This window comes from Protopterus annectens, chromosome 14.part0 (genome assembly GCF_019279795.1).
Source record: "Protopterus annectens isolate FY-2018-M chromosome 14.part0, PAN1.0, whole genome shotgun sequence".
Taxonomy (NCBI): Eukaryota; Metazoa; Chordata; order Ceratodontiformes; family Protopteridae; genus Protopterus; species Protopterus annectens.
The window spans coordinates 596,126,353-596,147,361 of NC_056748.1; the positions used below are offsets into that span (position 1 = coordinate 596,126,353).

General features: G+C 35.9%; 1 protein-coding gene across 1 annotated transcript in view; it reads left to right on the top strand.

Moving 5' to 3' along the window:
- The first annotated feature begins 4,391 nt into the window (after positions 1-4,391).
- Positions 4,392-21,009, top strand: part of LOC122788707 (interferon-induced protein with tetratricopeptide repeats 5-like) — an 87,434-nt gene continuing 70,816 nt past the window's right edge. The window contains exon 1 of the mRNA XM_044055601.1: positions 4,392-5,025. Coding sequence (XP_043911536.1) covers positions 4,392-5,025 — 634 coding nt within the window. The remainder of the gene's footprint in view (positions 5,026-21,009) is intronic.

A 21,009-nucleotide genomic window follows, 5' to 3' on the forward strand; every position in this document is an offset into this window, starting at 1 on the left:
TATATTTACAATCAATGTTTTTTCTTGAAGTCATGTTTCTTTTCTTAGGAATATTAGAATAAATGGGTGGGTACAGGGATTCCCTATTACTCAATATTTCATTTTTAATACATTGCATTTTATCATGGTATCCCTATTTTTAAACTATTGGGTCATTTTCTCCACCTGTTGTACTAAAATTTCTTGCTGTGTATTCAATCTACTAACTCATGCCATCTGAGTCTTAATATTTTCGAACATAAAAGTCAGATGCATACTATCTCATGCTAAACGTGTACACTTCTTTACATCTTTCCTGTAAAGCATTGTTTCAAACTGTCCCTTAACATTTTTCTTTAATGTGATATCCAAAAAGTCTATGTTCATATATTGTACATTCTTTTTAAATTTCAAGAAAGATGGAGTAGTATGTAAATAGTCAATGAACTCATTCAACTCACACAAAGGACCTTCTCGCAGAAGAAAAATATCATCAACAAATCTTTTATGGAAGACTGCATTGTTAAAGAATGGATTCTTAAGTTTTGATAATGTAGTTTCTAGTTCCCAGAAATTCATAACTACATTGGCATACGTATTTGCCACTGGGTTGCCCATGGCAACACCTCTAAGCTGTTTATAGTATTTTTCTTGAAACAAAAACACATTATTTTCAAGTACTATCCTCACTAGATCACATAATAAATCCACATCAATAATGTGTACATTTAATTGATCTAGGATATACTTTCTAATCATCTGGACACCCAAGTCATTTGGAATACAAGTGAATAGCGAGTCCACATCAAGTATAACAAAATAACAAGTAAGTATGCTGTTTTTACTAGACCGTTCATATAAAAGTTCTAAGAAATGAGAACTGTCAATTATTGTAGTAGTTGTCCCCAGCACTTGTTTAATCCTCTTTCTAGGTATTTGGAGATGGTTTCTATAACCCATCCCCTTGCAGAAACTATAGGTTGAAGTGGAGGTTTAGTCTAACTTTTATATATTTTTGGGATACCATATATTACAGGAATTACTGCTGTTTCTACATACAAATAATCAAAAAGTTCTTTACTAATGCACTCATGTTGTAACATACATGCAACATGTAGCTGTACTTTCTCAATAATTTTTCTTGCAGTTATAACGTCAATACATTTATATTTTAATGAGTTCAACATCTGTAACATGGAATCTATATAATAGGTTTTACTTAACACAACAACGCCACCTCCCTTGACAGCTGGTTTCACTACAATATTATCATTGTGCTGCAGTGACCGATCATCTTGTAAATTATAAAAATATTTCTTACAATTATTGTTAAAACTTGCATAAATCTCTGTCTCTACCATTTTTTCAAACAAGGAAATTGTTTGATTTGAGGATGGAACAAAAACATTTTTTCTATAATGCTTATTAGATGTATAATGAATGTCACCTTATTCCCAATGAAAAAATAGTCACAAATTCAACTTGCGAACAAACATTTTAAATTCTACCAAAGTCTTAGAAATGTGCTTTAAATTTGTAAGCATGGAATAAAACTATGTAGAATTTTGCTCTCGTGGTTCTGGTACATTTGTTTTTTGGTGTATTCAGTGACTGTGGTGTTACCAGATTTGTCTACCACGTTTTTCTTTTCTTTCTGCCTCTATGTCACTATAATCTCCCAGTTATCCTGCAAACCTGCAAATTCTGCATCATCTGCCTCCCCAGAATTACTTAAAAAAGCTAGTGCAACTTTAATAAGTGATTAAAAGTACCAGTGAAGCAATATAACTTAACATATGCATAGTGGCACATTGGTACCGCAATTAACCCTCACAGTGCTTGGTTTTCTATTCCAATTTCCAGGTGGGTGCCTTCTGTGTGAGTTTCTTTGTTTTTCTGCCTCCATGTGGGTTTTGCTGAAGTCTCTGGTTTCATCTTGCATTAGAAAGACATGCATGCAGACAGAGTGTTAATGTTACAGATTGTCCTAGGTATATGAGTTTATGAACAAGCTTCTCTGTGCGTGCACGTGTGTGTGTATGTGTGTATGTGTGTGTGTTTGTGTGTGTGTGTGTGTGTGTGTGTGTGTGTGTGTGTGTGTGTGTGTGTGTGTGTGTGTGTGTGTGTGTGCGCGTGTGTCTTGTAAAAGAGTGGTATCATATCTGAGACTGGTACCGTCATTTGGTTTGTCCACTCCCATTAACCTATGTTAGATAAAGTAAGCACTGATATGAATGCATGAATTATTTCATCCAGAGACACTGAAAATTTGCACCAGTAGCTCTCTCTAGTAAAATGTCTTGATTAACTGCTGTAAAATTTCACGTTCTCAAAAAGCAGAAAAATATCTTAAATGTAATTCTGTTCAGCTTCCAAACACAGAAAAATATTATCCTTAAATATCACATTAGACATTAGAAAATGAAGTAAAAGTGAACGTTTAAGAAGTATAACAAGCTTAAATAATTGAAATGCTGTACACTGTCTACAAACAATAAAGTCCGTCCATCTACCCATCCATCCATTTTTTAAAACACCCTCTCCTAGTGAGGGTAACTATAGTCATTGCATAGTGATGTATTCTGAACTACACCAGAATGTGAACTACAAACCAACAGCTGCAAACAGTTCTAAATGAAAAAAATAATACATAAAAACTAAAATAACAGGGCTAAAACAATACATCTTCTTTTCAAATATTGTCTTAAGAAGCTACAGATCCCAATCAGTTTATAATGAACCAGTTGTAAAGAGTTGAAAATATCAAACAAAGTAAATTATAATCCAGTCACACATTCTTAATAAGTAATTAATTCAAATGTCAAAAAATTATCTATGACCTAAAATGAAAGCGTGTGTGTGTAAAAATGACACTGACTTAGGAAGAGGTCCTGCTTATCTTTTCCAGTCACAGAAGATTTTTTTAACTTGACTTTCTCTGATTTGTATTAAAATGGTTGCATTGCAGAGCCACTGAAGAATGAAATAATTTTATGGGGTCATGAAGTGTGTGTGGTGGGGACTTTAGTGTTAGGTTAACCAGCTATATCAGAGTTGTATGGGGTCATGAAGTGTGTGTGGTGGGGACTTTAGTGTTACACTATATCAGAGTAGTACCAGAAAAGTAATTTATCTTCATGCAGATATGAACTTGTGCTGCTTTCATCCATGATGTTTTCTTGCTTAAAGAGTGATCTTTTAATGATTTGATTGAATATCTTGTGATGGGTCATTAGCAAGATGTGGTGGTTTTAGATCCTAATAATACTGCTAATGTACTAATATGCCTCTTCCTTGGTAATTTTTAAGCTTCTTCCTACCTGGCTCACTGAGCCCTCCTACTCTTCTTCAAGTTACAGTGCCCACACAGACTTGATCCCCAAATTGTTTTTTATCAAGTTACTCCAATTCTGCTACCATAAAGGCAACTGACTACTTGGTAAATCAACTTAGTGGTACTCTTTATCAGTGCCCAGGGAATGAGGATCTGATGGGTAGGTACTGGACATGAAAACTGAAGCCATCAGGTATGCAGAGCAGGACAGAACCCCAGATTTAGGAGTGGAGTGTGCAATGACATTGTGACATGATGTCATTCTCCCAAGCAGACTACCTAAGAGGCCCCTGTCTCTCACTAGCATTTTCCCCTTAAAACTTTGCATAACATAAGAGAGCTACTTCATCCTACTCTCCCTAGCTGACCATACCAGCAATCTAAGCACTTTCTTGAACTCACGTCAGTGGTAGCATGGACAAACACTCTGCTTCTATGTTATCAAACTGGTCACTTTACAATCATATTTTTATATAGACTTTTAACAATGATGCACAATTCAGAAATGAAAAATAAGATAAAATAACGCAGACGAAAAATTTAAACATGATCAAACAAGGGATTCCTCAGACCATTTACCAGGTATATATACTGGCCACTACATAAAAATACCAGTAGCATATATGACACCATATCAAAAAAGTGCATGGTAAATTAGTGGGAGACACTGAACCAATCATCAAATGTCCCGGTCCCCTTCAATAAACACATCACACTAAATGATATTTGATGATTTTTATTAAACTTTCATAACATAGCTTTGTTCACCAACTTTATTAGTTAGTTACGGGATTCCAAGATGGCTGCCGACTAGACTAGTCCCTATTCTCAGAGCTCCTCACAGACCAGTATCATCTTTAATTTTTACAACTTGAGACTAATATTTTTCCTCAGTTTTTTTCATAAAAGGATTATACTAAGCTTTTTACATTTAGCTGGAATATTTTTGGCTTTGGAATTTTTATTTTGGGTCACATTTTACCTCAGAACAAATTGTGGAGCTATCAGACTTGGGCACCTGCTGCTTCAGACTTTTCCTGGAACTTGTCACCCTGGTAACAGCATCTAATCACTGGGCATGGCTACTAAATCGGAGTCTATGGATTCACAGACCACGAAGGCCAAATTCTCATCAGTTCACTCACCAGAAAAAGATAACACTTCTAAAAGGCTGAGAACTTCCAAAAACTCTTCTGAACCAGCCAAAGTAAGTAGCAAAGAATTAAATGACTCAAACTTTTATTTAGACGAGTTAAAGCTAGCATTAAAGCCTATACAAAGTGCCATTCAGAACTTTACAGAAAAATTTACTGACTTTGGTGATACATTAAAAAAAATAAATGACAGAATGAGTATTATTGAAAACAATAACTCAGCTATGGAAATAAAAATTGAGACATTGGAAAATGATTTAAAGTCTAAAGATAAAACTATCTCTGAAATACAATCTAAATTAATAGACTTGGAAGCCAGAAGTCAGGAACAACATTATCATTCGGGTTTACCAGAATCTTTTGATAAGAATAATTTGCTATCTGTGTCCAAGAGTATATTTGAGTCATTACTAAACTGTGAAGCATCTTCAAAAGACATAACTGTTGAGAGAGCACACAGAGCTCTACGTGCCAGTCAAGATGCTTCCTCACCAAGGATCATATATACAAAATTGCTAAATTTTCAAGATGCTTTTCAAATACTGCAAGCAGCCAAAAGTAAGAAACAGTTTGTATGGAAATCGCATAAGTTATCATTCTCACAGGATTTTCCTCCTCAAATAAAACTAAACAGACAAAAGCTCTCTCCCTATTGTGCAGAATTAATTAAAAGAGGGATAAGATTTCGCATGTCTTATCCAAATACTTTGTCATTCACATTTAATGAAAAAAGTTTACTTGTTCTGATTCTAAGGGAGCAAAAGATGTTTTTTTCAAAGCATTCAAAAAGCTTCCGGATTCAATTTCCTAACAAGGTATATAATTGACTGGACACAAAAATGTTGAAAGTATATATATATATTTCCTTTTTATATAGGTTATTTACATACAGTTAATGAGCTTAATCAATTGTGAAATATATTACTGTCAAGGGTAAACAAAAGGTGTATAAATATGTACACAAATGTGTTAACACATTCCTCTTTTCTTTTCAGAAAACATGAAGTGTCTTAGCTTTCTTTGTGGTGAAATCAGAAATATTAACATAGATTTCACCCTCTTAATAAATCTTGCGGTCCCCTTACTTAGTGAGATTTAGTATTTATACATAGTTCAAATAAGAACTTGCCAAGTGTCAATATGATATTTATCTTGTAAAGACTAGAATAATACAGAATATACGAGGTATAAATCCTTCACAGACTGCCTCTGTTAAGAGTATGTACTGTGCATATATATATAAACATAAATATGTTTTATTTTCTTTTTTTTCTTGAAGCAATGGGAAAGCGCAAATTTGGTATGTGCTTACATGTTTTATCTCACAATTAAGGTGCTGGTATTTAAAATAGATTCAGCACTCCAGATACTTTCTGTTTATATTTATTTAAATAGCGTACAAGCGTTTTTTCTTTTTAGGCAAATAAAATGCCTTGGTTTAGCCTGTAATTTTTTGGAGGGAGATACACAGACTCTCGAGACTGCTCCGAGAGAAAATCTCTTATCTAACGCATCAGCAGATGTTACTACTATGGCACGCATCATTATGTTGATACGGAGCTTGGCGGTGACGTCATCAATGTAATGGGAAGCTTCGGTGACTTGAGAAGCTTATGTACAGTTAAAGAGTGTATTTTCATCAAGACTACATGTAGGATATGCGTGTTCGGCCTCAGTGGATCTTTGAGACATAGTTGTGATGACATCGTTGGAGGGTGTGGGGAGAGCGCTTATGAGCGTATATTCAACGGAGCTATAGTGTTTGGATATTTGTCAGCTTCATGCTCGTGGTGTATTCTGATTGATTGTTGATTAAAATGCTGGTCTCCTTCATGGCCAGTTTGGAATGGGGAACAGGATTGAGGCAAGGAGCCTTGTACGTTGAACGTATATCTGTAAAGCTCTAGCTGGCGGCAGTATGAGAAAGAATATGGTCATGTTTAGTGATGGGGAATGGAGCGGCGAGGAGTATCATGCTTATGGCTGGATGGATGCATTCTTTGGAATGGGGGTTGAAAGACAGGTACGTTTTTTGTTATTGTGTTCAGTGCATGCTTCTGCTCTTTATGCTTTTTTCTCTTGGGGTCTGCATCTTGATGGGAGGATCTTTGGTTGTTGTGTGCTGTTGTGGAGAGCATCACGGAGATTGGTGTCTGTGGCGAGTCGCTTCGGCTTGTGTTGTTGGCTTGGTTCTGTTCTTGTGGGTTCGTGCTTTGGAGTTTCTGTTGAATATATGATCCTTTGTGTTTTGGTGTCTTGGTTGGCTTGTTCGGATTGGATGGAGTGAGATGTTGGTTCCCTTGGCTAGGAGATCTTCGGTTTTCAAAGCTGATTGGGCGGCTTTGTTAAGGGTGCACCGCAGTTTGTGCTTTGATTTGGTGGAGACGCCGTACTGATGTGTAGGGCTACTGGAGTGAAGTGTATGTTTTTCTTTTTTCCTTTTCTTTTACAGTGTCGGTGGACCACTGACGCTAGGATGGTCTGGTGGCTTTGGGGCTACTTGGCGTTGGATGGGAGAAGTGCTAGTAAAATATCAGCAGCTTGGTTGCATCTCAATCTATGTGTTTGTCTTATGTGGATTTTCAAGGCATTGAGGTGACGCCATTGCTAGAACATATACAGGAAGCACTTACTCACTGAAATGGGGTTAATTTGATAATTTAGAAATATATAATATGTCATGGTAGGTTGCTGTCTGATGGCTTGTCTAGGCGTGATAGAGAGCGTTTAGGGGGAGTGCTGTTTCTATAGTTTACTGCAGCATGTACAGAGCTCTTTTATGGGATACTGTTGGTATATGCAGAAGTTCTATTTGGAGTTGCATGATGTTACCGAAGTTTCAACTACTATATGCATTATAGCTTGAATACCCCTGTCAATATAGACAGGTGTAATACTATTTTCGAATTGAGGTTCAACAAGTCATGTGGGGATCTTTGAGAGGGGTTGCAGGGGTGGGATTTGATCGGACAAGCAAACTCGGATGCATGGAAAGTCTTAGCGCGTTTATGCTTGTTAGATCAATCCAGATTACCATAAACAGTACTCAAACGCACATATTTTCACCTATTTTTACATTTTTTAACCAGGAAAGATGCTTGGAATGGACCCCATCTTTGATGGTGGTAATGGGTGAAAGGCTTCATGTATAGTTACCATTTATAATATATTTAAGAACACTATACAAAATACATGGAGCAATAAGTGAATTTTACTCATAGAAAGGTAGGTCTTTAAAAAAAAAGACATACAGCTCAAAAGAGGGGAAACAGGGGAAGAAAGGAAAAAGCAACCGCAAATAAAAATATGTGCATGTTAAAAGGTTACTGTTCTGTATAAAATGTTTTAACCACACAAGGGAGCATAGTCATAAATGTTTTTTTTAGAAATATGATTCATTTGCTTACATTTTGAGTTAGTTAATATTGATGTGACCGTTCACAAATATTATCAGAACAAAACACAAAGTTTTTATTGTCGAATTATTTGTCTGATGTTAATGCAGTTTGTCTATGACACATATATGTCTATACTAAGCTTAGTTAAAACTGCAATTTATCTCTGATATAATCAATATTAGTTTCTATAGCAACTATTATTTATATGGGATAACATCAAACTTATTTTCATATGTTTCTTTTTTTTGTACATGGAAACATTTACATAAATTTGATTCATTAATATCTGAAATACAAAATTGAGGAATGTCTATAACAAATAATATTTTCTATTCAATAATGGAGCTTATACAATGAATAAGAGAGTAGGGATTGTGCATGTTGGACATCTTGATTTTAGTTAGATATGTAAATATGTTTGATAGTGTATTATGGTGTTTTGTTTAGTTAAGCAAATATGCAAAGTTTACTATGTTGATACATTGCAATTGACATTGAAAATGTTAACCAAATTCACTTATATAATTCATCTTTATTTTTTTTCTCTAGTAGGGGTTAGGTGGCTAGGCACTGGGGTACTAGGGAAGAAATTTTTCGAATCCTTATAACAACCTTTTAGGTAGACAATATGAATCAGTATGACGGTTGTGGGATATTGAGGTCTATAGCCAATATTTCATTTTTGTCAAATCTTAGATATATGTTATATATATATTCTTAGTTAATACTATGACAATAAATATTGACTCATGGAATGTGAGAGGATTACAAAATAAGAACAAAAGATCTCTATTATTCCATTTACTATTTAAATCAAAGGCTAATATTTGCTTTATACAAGAGACTCACTTGACTAAAGATGACTTTGATAAAGATAAAAGAAGAAATGGATTAAAACGATAGTAGCAGCTGGTAATAGTACAAAATCAAGCGGGTAGCCATTATAGTTAAAAACACATTTCAGGGAACTATTTCAGAGATGAAATATGATGCGAATGGAAGATGGTGCTACATTATTTCTGTTTTTCACAACATTGATAAGCCAGTCATATTCTTTAATCTATACGGCCCTTGTGAACAACAACATATCTTTTTTATTCAAATATATAATATTTTATCCTCCTTCAAAGATTATTATTTAGTATTGGGAGGGACTGGAATGCTATTATTAATCCTGACACTGATCGTACTAGTAGATCTTCCTCATACAATTTTCAAGCATCCATTGCCTTGGAAGAAATTATAATAGATTTAAACCTTATAGATCCTATTTCTCTTATAACACAGAATGATAAAAAAGACTTTTTCACATATTATTCAAAATGTTATAAATCTTGGTCAAGATTAGATTTTTTCCTTATTTCAAATGATTTTACTCATATGAAGTTAAATTACTCTCTTGAACCTAGATTTTTTTCTGACCACTCTAGAATATCTCTTAGTATAAGTTTGGTCCCACATTCACCAAAATTATGCTCATATAATAGCTGGACATTGAATAATAATTTGCTTTCAAAGGAAAATATACATAAATCAATAATTGAAACAATAAAAGAAACACATCTTAATTTACACACATCAGATATCCCCTTAGATATACAATGGGCCGCATGTAAGGCAACTCTTAGGGGCATATTAATCAACAAAGCATCATATTTTAAAAAACAATATAGAAATAAAGAATTACAATTAAAATCAAAAATTCAAAATTTGGAAAATCAGTACAAAATAAGTTCCGATCCTTCAACATATGAATTATTGTTGAATTCCCAAAAAGAATTATTGCTTCTGCATCAACATAACCTTACCATTTCAGAGCAAAGGTTATTAGCTACATACTCTGAATGGGCTCAGATTCCTTCTAAAGTGTTAGCCAGAATAATAAAAGGTAATCATTCCCTTCCTAGAATTTCGACATTAAATTATAATAACAAGAAATACAGTACTGATCAGGAAATTTTGCAGCTTTTTACATCATTGTTCTCAGAGATATATTCAAAAGACAATAATCTTAGGAGTAAACAAAACATAGTGAATTTCGTCCTCTATTAAATTTCCTAGTTTAAATGAATCACAAAAGAACACACTTTCTGCCCCATTGACTATCAGAGAAATATCGGAAGCCATTAGTAGACTCAAAACTAGTAAATCACCGGGACCAGATGGCTTCACACCAATTTTTAAAACTTTCTCATCAGAGATTTCACCTCTTCTCCTAGTAATTTTTAACCACATAATGATTCATGGTATATCTGATCTGTATTGGAATACCTCAAAACCATATTAATTTTGAAGAGAGACAAAGAAAAACTGATCCTAATAATTATAGACCTATTTCCTGATTAACATTGATATCAAAATCTTAGCTTCAATACTTGCTTCTAGACTTAAAAATGTTTTACCATCTTTAATTTCTCTGGAACAAGCGGGCTTTATGTCACATAGACATTCGTGGGACAATACCTTGACAATTGATGCTCTTATTCACTTTGCCAAAAATGACTCAAACCCTATGTATGCATTAATTCTTGATGCTGCTAAGGCTTTTGATAGGGTTAATTGGGACTTCTTGTTTCATATCATGCTTTGTTTCAATATACCATCTACTTACATAGACTCTATTAGAATGCTATATAAAAATTCTTATACTTTTCTTTATATTAACAGGAAAATATCCAAAAATATAAAGATCTTTAATGGCACAAAGCAAGGATGCCCATTATCTCCTTTCTTATTTAATCTATATATAGAACCTCTATTATTATACATTAAGCAAAATACATATCATAATATTCCTAGAATCCTTAACACTAAAGTATGTTTGTCCGCCTTTGCAGACGATCTTATAATATATTTTCAAACACCCTGCTCAGATCTTCCCAAACTAATTTGTTCCATTGAAAAATTCTCAGAGGTTTCTGGTTATCAGATTAATATTCAAAACACATATTCTTCCCATAAATCCACTTGCTCAAGACATATATGTTTCCTGATTTCACTTTTCGGATAGTTCAGAATTTCAAATATTTAGGGATTCATATAAATCACAATGGTCTCTCCACATTTCAAAATAATTTGGCTAAAATATGGTCATTGATTATACTTGACTTGAACAGATGGAAATTACTAAATCTATCACTTTTATCAAAAGCAGCTATAATAAAATGAATATTCTTCCCAGATTGTTATTTCAATTCAATGCGGTGGATCAGATGATTCCAAAATCTTTTTCTCAAAAATCAATAAAATTTTGGCTAATTTCTTGTGGTTTCCTAAATCAGTAAGAATTTCTTACATTAAGCTAATCTTACCTAAAAATAAGGGTGGTCTTGGTCTTCCCAATTTTCACCTTTACTACTTGATTATCTCGGCAAACAAATTATTATCCATTTTAAATTTAAAGACTGCGAAGTTTAATCAAAATTCTATTTGGACAGAATTATGGTTTCAACATATTGCAAATAAAAACATTAACCCATTAGCTCTTCCTTTCCTTTCATTGGAAGTAATGAATAAATTTAAAATTCCTAACTCTTTAAAACAAAAAATTATTGCTTTTCAAGTCTTGGTAAAACTTGTAAATCTAGAAAATATATTTCAATTAATGCAACCTCTTCACTTAAATCCTAATATCAATTTAGACAATATGTCTTTTAATCTTTCAGATTTTCCCTTGATTAAAGATCTTACAGTTTGGGATCTAATGCAATACAAGAATGAAACTATCTCTAATGTACGCAAAATTCTCAAGGTTAATATTAAATATCTAGTCATCTTACGTCAATTGAGAGATGTAATTAATGCTAAATTCCTACACATCAATATAGATAGCACCGATATTATCAACTATAAAGTGTTTTTAAAAGTCCTCATACTCCCAGAGAAAATGTTGTCTAAATCTTATAATCTCATAAATCAAATAATTCATAGTGAAGAGTGTCTCTTCTCTACTTATTGGGATAAACACAACTCTCATATATCTATAAATCAGAAACTCTCAGCTATCAAAAATACAATAGAATACTCGCCCTTCAAAAAACTCTTTTACACTCAACTAATGATAAACAATAATGCATACTTTACTCCTTCTAAGCTCAACAAATTTGATGCAAATAAATCACCCTCATGTTCTTGTTGTTCACACCCTAATGCAGATCTTTTACACATCTTTTGGTCCTGTCATCATTCACACAAACTTTGGACCTCCCTAAAAGTCCGTTTACAGAAAATGGGTTATCACAAATCCACCTTATCTTGGGAGACTGCAATACTACACATACCAAATATTTATCTCCAAATTGGACATGCAAGTGCTAATATACATATGTTCACTTATAAAATTATATATCACACAAAATTGGTTAGATCGTACTAAACTGAATTGGAATAATTTTAAAATTCTAGCCCACACATACATCAGTGCGCAGAAAATGATAGTGAAAAGTCCCAAGAAGTCGACACATATTAATAAAGCTTTAGAAAAGGTGTTACATATTATTAATAGTGTATAGATGGCCACCCTCCTTATGGGATTTGTAGACCTCAGTCTCACTTATATCCTAATGCTTATTTTTTTTGTCTTAGCTCAATACTTATTTTGATATATTCTTTGGTTAACATTTTGTATATGATGTAGATAGTTAAGTGTATATTCTCAAACTGCATTGAGACAAAACATTCATCTTACAAAATTGTGTTATCATAAATATCTCCCAATGTTTCATTTTTAAATATGTATTCTATTATTGCTGTTGCTGTTATATTTCTGTATTGTTCAAAATTCAATAAAAAGTTTTTTGAAAAAAAAAAAAACTTTATTAGTTACAACTGACCATAATATAGTTGATTCTAAACACAGCATAAACATCACTGTAATATTAATCGGGCCAGCGTACCTACTCACCCTGCCCAGTAAGCAGGGTCCATACCTCTGCTCGCTTCAGCATCCCATCTCACTTCATACACCATTCATTGAATTACCTTCCACCAAATAAGCAGCATCCTTACCTCAGCTTGCTTATCTATTCAGCAAGCTTCCTCCAGCTACTCATTTTCATTTCCCCAGATCCTTGAAATGAACATCCAGACACCAGAGGGGGAACAGAAGAGGTCAAACCTGTCCCTCTTCTCCAGCAACCAGCCTGACTAGGCTGTTCCCCCTCCCTTCTACCCAAAATTGTTCAACCAACTACCTCCCATACCAGGAAGGGTTAAGCCAAACATCATTTGGTGAACTCATGATCTGTAAAGCCCTTAAAATCCTGCATACTATCCATGAAACACACCCTAATGAAACTAAATAAAATAGGATTACCCATGACTCCATTGTACCACCGGAACATCCACTCCAAGAGAATACATTACTTTTAGCCCGCTTCCTCCCAGCCACTAATCATGGCTCAACCTGAAAGGAATGACAACCTATAACCACAACCCAGTTAACTGGATGTGCATTAACCCGACTACTGTAGGGAATAGTCTAACTCCAAAACTTCAATACCCTAACCCTAAATGGCAGAAAACCAGCACCCTTTGACCTAGTTCCTGAAAACTCCCCTATGCTCAGCAATAAAGTACTCTGTGCCCAGCCATAAACACCCCCAATTCACTTATTACCAAATGACAATCCGGACTAGAACCAAGGCCACCCCACTCAGAATCTCCTAGCAACCGTCCTAACTAGAACTCTCAACTACTAACCATCCTTAACCCAAGTTTGTCCCTGGCCTTTCCCCTCGAAGGCTCTCTTCCCTTATGTTACCTATACCACAAGTAATTAAGACCTGGCCTACAGCCACCATATCCTGCATCCAAGCTTCCTTTAAACCTACTAACTCCCCTGTAACAATGCACCCAGTTTCTAAAATTACCCCAACACAGCCACCCTCCTACCAAGCTTCCTAAAACCCTACCTACCAAAAATTCACCCCAACCACAAGTGAAATGATCCTTGTGCTACTCTGTAAAACCTTAACCTGGTATGTAACATTAACACTAACTACTCAAGGGACAAATTTGTCACCCCAAAGATACCACACATTAGGAACAAACTCCGGTATCCTGTCAAACACCTCATTGGCCCTTCCCCCAAATGTGGTTCAAACAACTGGATGAGTAAATATAACCACCCCAAGGTTCCAAGCTCCTGAAAGCAAGGGTTAAACTTCACTGGCTTGCAAGAGCTGTACGGCTTTAGCCTAATAAGTTCCTGTGCTTCTTTGAATGTTGTGACTCTACTCATCCCATGGGATCCCTACACTCCCCACAAACTGTTCCCAACAGTTTTCCCCTGGCCCCCCCCCTCTACCTACCTCTTCCTTACTTGCCCCCTATACCAACGCAATAATCAACTTCCACTAATTGACCACAGAGCTCTAACATGCCTTAATAAGGTGATTATTCAGACCCTCATTGTACCCCATTCCAGTGCCAAGAACATCCATCTTATCAAAAAGCATCACCTTTCAGATCCCCTTTTCCAGCCAGCGCATGATGCAGTCTACACTTCAGCAATTTCAGTCAGTAACTGTTGCCCACTTGTGCTCCCCATGTGAAACCTCCTCGCTCTCCACTGCTTCCATCATCTGCAAACTCACTGTGTAGTGCCACAACTGGTACTCATCACCACCATCTACAAAGAAAAAGAACAAAAGTAAATCCTCTAAGATGTAAAGAGAAGGCTCCACTTTATACCCACCTATTCCAAATTGTAGCAGCAGCGTTCCAAAACCCCCATCTGCAAGAAAGAAAAGACATGTAAAACATCTGAAATACATAACGCACATTCTAAGACATCTTCAAAGACAACATATCCTGCCAACCCGGGAAGGAATGTACCACCACCACCACACACATTTACGACCAAGCAGCCATGACTAAAGCTATGCTTCCAATGAACCTATCAAATGCCCAATATAAATTTAACTACCAGTCGAGTATGTTACAATTAAACCCCACACATGAAGGAACCTATCAATTTCCACCCAGGGTAACCTTGCGATTCCATACCACATCAATTAGTGCACTATATAAGCCAAGCTTATATTGTAAAGCCATCTGCCTAACTCTTAACCTTCCATCTCCAAATGAGGCGCACTAGCCAACATAATGTAGAACAAATGGACAAAATGCAGCAAACCTAATAATAACTTACTAGCAGCTTACAAAATACAATTAGGCATTATGTTAAATATCCCTCTTACAAATTTAAAAGGTTGATAGTACAGGTTTGCATTAACATAGATATTCAGAATGGTATGAAGTCTGCAACTCAAATGTCTGTCATCCTCCCCGCCTATATTCATCACTGAATGCTTAAAAAAGTGAATAGTGATTATTCAACCCTATGTAAGTGAAAGCTTACAATGTTGAAGTGTCAGAACGGTGATTTTTTTCCAAGGGAAAAAAAATCGCTGTTCCAAACAAAAAAAAAAATCAATTTCAAACATTACATTCAGTGGGGGACTTCTCCTCCACACCCCCCCACTTAAATATACCAACTCCGAGACAGTACTACAGTGCCAAAAACAGCAAAGTACCGAAGTGGCCAAGCAAATTCTTTCCTAGGGAAAGAATTCGCTTAACAACCATTTTGATATTTTCCGTTTTCAGCCTTTTCAGTTCAACCGAGACGCATTCGAAAGAATGTGTCTTCAGTCTTCTAATATAGACCCTACAGACCTAATACTTTGCCATAACTTGTCAGAAGCCACCATTCTAAGGAAAATGGGGTAAAAAGTGGGCAGCAAAATCTGAACATCCTGCAAAAAAAAAAATCTGTACCATTGAAAGGCATACCCTCCTAGCCCAGCAAATACAACTGTTGTTTTGCTGACCAGTATCCCCAACTCTAACCATATCCTCCCCCACTGCCATTACTGCAGCACTCTGTTTGCCTTTCTAAATTATATCCCATTTTCCTGATAATACACAACATGATCCTTATACTGGTAAAGCCAGTTACAATAGCACATCTGGAACCTATAACAGAAAAATAAGAAACAATCTTGCAACTTATACTTGTGTGCCATGTAAGGGAACCCTAGGGATTTCTTGCCAACATTATATTCTTTATTGCTTAGAAACCTTGCTGTTTAGGAAAACAATCTTCCCTCAAAATAAAGTTCTTTTCTCTCCTACCTGTCTAGCAATTCTTTACTATCTCTAGTAGCACCCTGATCCAGATTGAAAATTTCAGTCCCAGACTTCGAAGAAGAAATGATATGCTAAACATAAAACATTTAAATGAAAAGATGGAAAACCTCTCATTCTAGCTATTTTCTAAGATGATATCAATATTTAAAATCTGTCCCTGATGTTGGACCATTGTGCTCCTGTTATGTTCAGCTTTGTCTAGAATTTTAGGGTTTGAGTGGTATGTGTAGCAGTGGTCAGAATAGATGAATACCTGAATTTGTTAATCAAAATGCAGTGATTAAGACTTTGCCCTGTTTTCTGGAATGATAACAAATGAAAAGCAGCCCTGCCTATAACCTCAAGAAAGACAGACAAGGAATTAACTGCCCAAACAAACACAGGTGGTAACTAAATGTGAACGATGGATCCCGGAGATAACAGCTTGTGATAGCTCACCACTCTAAGCTAGTGATGTCAAATAGTGTTAACCAAAAGTATCACACAGCAAATCTGTAGCTTGACTCTTCACTGTCATGCTGATGTGTTTAAAGGTCAGTTTTGCATACTGTTCACCTTTATTAAAAATTAGACCCCTTAGTATAAAATGACTCTAATCCCCACAAGGCATGCACCGACTATGGCATTACCTCAGGAGCTAAAGCCCACGAAAATATATTTGCAGGGTTATACCTCTTCTAAGAAGCGGGGATTGTCAGAAGTTCAATGATTCTGCCCTCAGTGATTATGAGCACCGCTGTAAGGATAACTGCTTTCAAGTAAATTGACAGCACAGACGCTATTAAAAGTAATAGAAGCAAGTTAAAATATAGGATTTGCATTTGCATGACGGGTATGAAATCTGAATGTCAATTGCCAGAAAACCACAATTCTATGAAAAATGGACCAAACATGAGGTACAAATCTGTGCATTGTGTGAAAATATGCACAGTAAGACTGCCCAGAACCTGATTTAAGCAAGTAATACTGCCTACCCGTTCACAATCTGAGTTGCCAAATGGAAAGCTCCACTAACTTAAAGATGGGGTATGTTGCAACTGTGCATGCCCAGTGAACAACCAATACTCGTGAGTGCTTCACGTCCCCCTACTGACACACTAGCTGCTGTCCCAATTTTATTTATTTATTTATTTTTTATATATAATTATTTAACCACCAGAGCAAATGACTGGTAGATGAAAGGACACCGTAAATGGCAGTATACTAAATTTGCAAGACCCTGAAAAGTAAGACAAAAATCCAGAGCCACTAACAGCTATACCAGCCTGAACTAAGTATGTAAATGTACACATTAGACAAGACCAGTTGCTATCCGACAACTCTGGGCAATAAACAGAAACTAAACTCCCTCAATGAAAAAGTACAACAAGCTTCCTGGTCACCATGTACACTTTCCTGTTTCCCAAGTACAGAACGAAAATCTGTGCAGCTGAGAGCAGTCACAAAACATACTTATTACTGAAACACTGTGCACAGCTTCCACCTTTAAAACTAACGAAAGTTAAAATATGTTGCAGAAAATATGGTGTAGAATGTGTTAAGCCAAAACTGCATGGAGCCTCCATGTCACAGGGCACAAATGCTCACCCATGTTGTTCGATCAATACACATGCAACCAAACAGTGCATATTTCTAACTCCTCTCCCATTCCACAAGAAACTACAGTCAAGAAACACCATGCATGCGTTGTGATAATTGGGAATACAACACAGCTATGCTAGATGGCAGTAAGCAATGTTCAGAATTACGTTCTCATTTTAGGTCATCTTATAACTCATAGTTAAACCTGTGAAAGGCTGACTGATTTTACTCTGTAATTCTAGATGATCACTGCAAAACCTTTTGAGATTCAACCCAAATGTTCATAAAGGAGATTCTCTTGGCTTCATGCAGCTCCACTTAGGCAAGTGGATTATATACTTATCACAAATTTATAAGGTAGTGTTGCTAAATTTAGTCCTGTACTTTTTCTAAGTAGTATACATGTGAGTGTAATAAAAGGAAGTCAACAACTACTCTGCACAGTGACGTTAGTGCTGGATAGAAAAATGACTGAATGTTGTACCCACTTGAAGCCCACAAAAAGCACCCCCACAGCCTCAGCTGAAGGGAACAGAGGAAAACAGCCACAGCACTGTGAGAAAAGAACAATACACTCCAGAAATTGGAAGATTCAAAGGAGTGAATGCCCTGACTACTAAATCAAATGATGTGAAACTGAGCCGCACAAATCAAAAACCGCTCCACCCACGTCCCTAACAACCAGCCACAACACCAAGCAATCTGAGCAGCAGAAAACAATCAAACAAGGCCAGTATGGACTTACTGCCTGATATCATTCTACTTTAGAATCTTAAACCATCTTCTCATTCACAATTTAAAGATATGAACTCCTACCGCCATCTCATTGCACTTAGAGTTCGCCCAAAGTCAGAGATGCCAGTATCATCACTATACTGAATGCATCTTAGCAGTTTGCAGACTCCAATAAATGGGCTGGTTTATTATTTATTTAATTTACCAATGTAAAGCAGTGATCAAATTTAAATGTTTGCAGGCTCAACCTGGGTTACACAGACAGTAACAACCGTAAAGAAACATTAAAGTTTTAAGTAAATTTTACAGTATAGTGGCATGACATAGATGTAAATAAATATACACGTATTTGCAAGATGGCTTAAATAAGTAGGATCAGGATTATACAATGCATAATCAATTTATTACAGGTGAGATAACTCTGGTCTAGCCAAAAGACCAGACATAGTATATACAATAATGTGAATGGTTTTATTAAAACATTCCTGAGAATATGAAACAGGGTGGAAGAGTAGCCCATTTGGGATGGGGTCTTCCCCTCTAGTGCTAGCTCTAAAAGCAGTAGTTTGGGTTTAATCAAGGAAGGATGAGTGCACCGAGAAGGTTAGTGCACTGCAGTTGCTGAGAATTATAATCATCATCATTGTGCTTCTAGTCATAATGTCAAAACTCCTCAGTAACTGATACAGGTGTACTTATAAGAGTCTATATTAGATGAGTGAACGTTTAAAAAAGCGAACGCTGATTGATCGAACTTATTTTCGTGAAACTAAAAAATATCGAAGCAGCAGAAACTCAATTTTTTTCCTAGGGAAAGAATTTGGTTGTCTGTTTCTGTTGCTTCGGTATTTTCAGTGTTATGGTGGAAAGTTACCGGTCGGATTCAGGTAAGTGTGCGATTGTGTTGATGTGAGTGTTAGGAGGATTTAGGTGAGTTAGGGTTAGGGCTTGGATTAGGTATGTGTGCGATTGTGTGGACATGAGGGTTAGGGCGGATTTAAGTGAGTTAGGGTTAGGGAGCGGGTGAGGTGAGTGTGCGATAGTGACGGACCATAGGGTTAGGGTTTGGGTTAAGGTAAGTGGGTAGTTAGTGGTGTGTGCATAGTTTAGTGTAGGGTTAGGTGTCAGATTTTAGGTGTATGTGTGTGGATTTCTGTTTGTTTGGTGTGCTTGTGTTGTGTGTATGTGTTTTGGATCAGCGATTTTTTCCCTAGGAAAAAAATCGCTGATCTGACAGTTCGAGATTGTAAGCTTTTGCTTATAGAAGGTCGATCAATCAGCGTTCGCTTTTTTAAGCATTCGCTGATATAATATAGACCCATTTATAATAAGACTCAGTACAGGTGTAGTTATAATAAGACTGTACAGGTGTAGTTATAATAAGACTCAGTACAGGTGTAGTTATAATAAGACTCAGTACTGCTATGTTTGATGGTTTCCAGGGCTGCTTTAGTTTATATGTTAAGAATTTGTCAGGTTTAGTACCTCACCTAAGCTTATAAGGATGAACAGTGGAGGTGGAGCTCTGCCTTAAATTTCATTAAGCTCTCTAATTCTACTTTGTCAGTGTTCTATTCATTTATACAACTCATATTTTTAAACTTATGATTTCTGTATTTTCCCAGAGACAAGGAATCTGTTTAGAAAGGTGCAAAGCATTTAGAACCTATACTATTTAAATATTTAGCCTTAGCAGGAGAGCAAATGTCTTTAAGCTCATATCTGAAAGGTCCCACCTAGTAAATACAGGCCTGTTATCTGTTGGCTAAGCTTAATATACCTGTTCATTTCCGTTATAATAAAGTTGATAGAATCTGAGTCATTTAAGATTAATGACCATCCTACACCATTTCACAGGGAGGGGTTTATGGCTGAAGCATTAAATCTATTAGTACTGTCTGACAGTGTGATTAGAGACAGTGTAATTTAATAACTTGTTGAGTGCCAGGGAGCAGTCACTGAGACAGAAGGCAGTAAGCTAGTCTGCTACAATTCTGGTCATTCAGAGAGATATGTAAGCTCCATACAGACTACATGTAATAGTCTGACAGCATCAGATAGCTGCAAATCACCCATCTTAGTTACTATTACTTTTTGAGTTTGTTAAGCATGGAGAATTTCAAATTAAAATTGAGCCTAAGACTACATTAATGTCCCTTCAGAAAAGACTGTCATTTCAGAATCACAAATATGTTCTAGACAGTTGAACATATTTAAAAATAAAAAAGGTGAGACAATATTGGGACCATACATGTTACATAATATGAGGTGTCTGGTTTGGGTTTTGAACTTCAGTACTAGCCAATGGCTTTCGTTATCTTTGTCAGTCTATAATCTTCAACTGTAATTTGTTGGAGAGACAAATTGCTACTCCTTTCTTTGATGCGTTTGGTATGCTAGATAAGATATATATTTTTGCAACTTTTGACATGCAATGTGCTTTTTAGCTATCTTAAGCTCATGCAAAAAAATAAAAATATATGTCAGCTCCTAAATTTTCTGACATATCAATTAAAAGCATGTCTTTTTATTGCTGAATTAAAGCCCAGTACAAGGATACAGCTGGCATAATGTTTAATGTCTCCACCTCCCATGTGTACGATACAAGGTTCGATCTTGACCTTTGGTCAATGCCTGTGTGGAGTTTGAATGGTCACCTTGTGTCTCGGTGGGG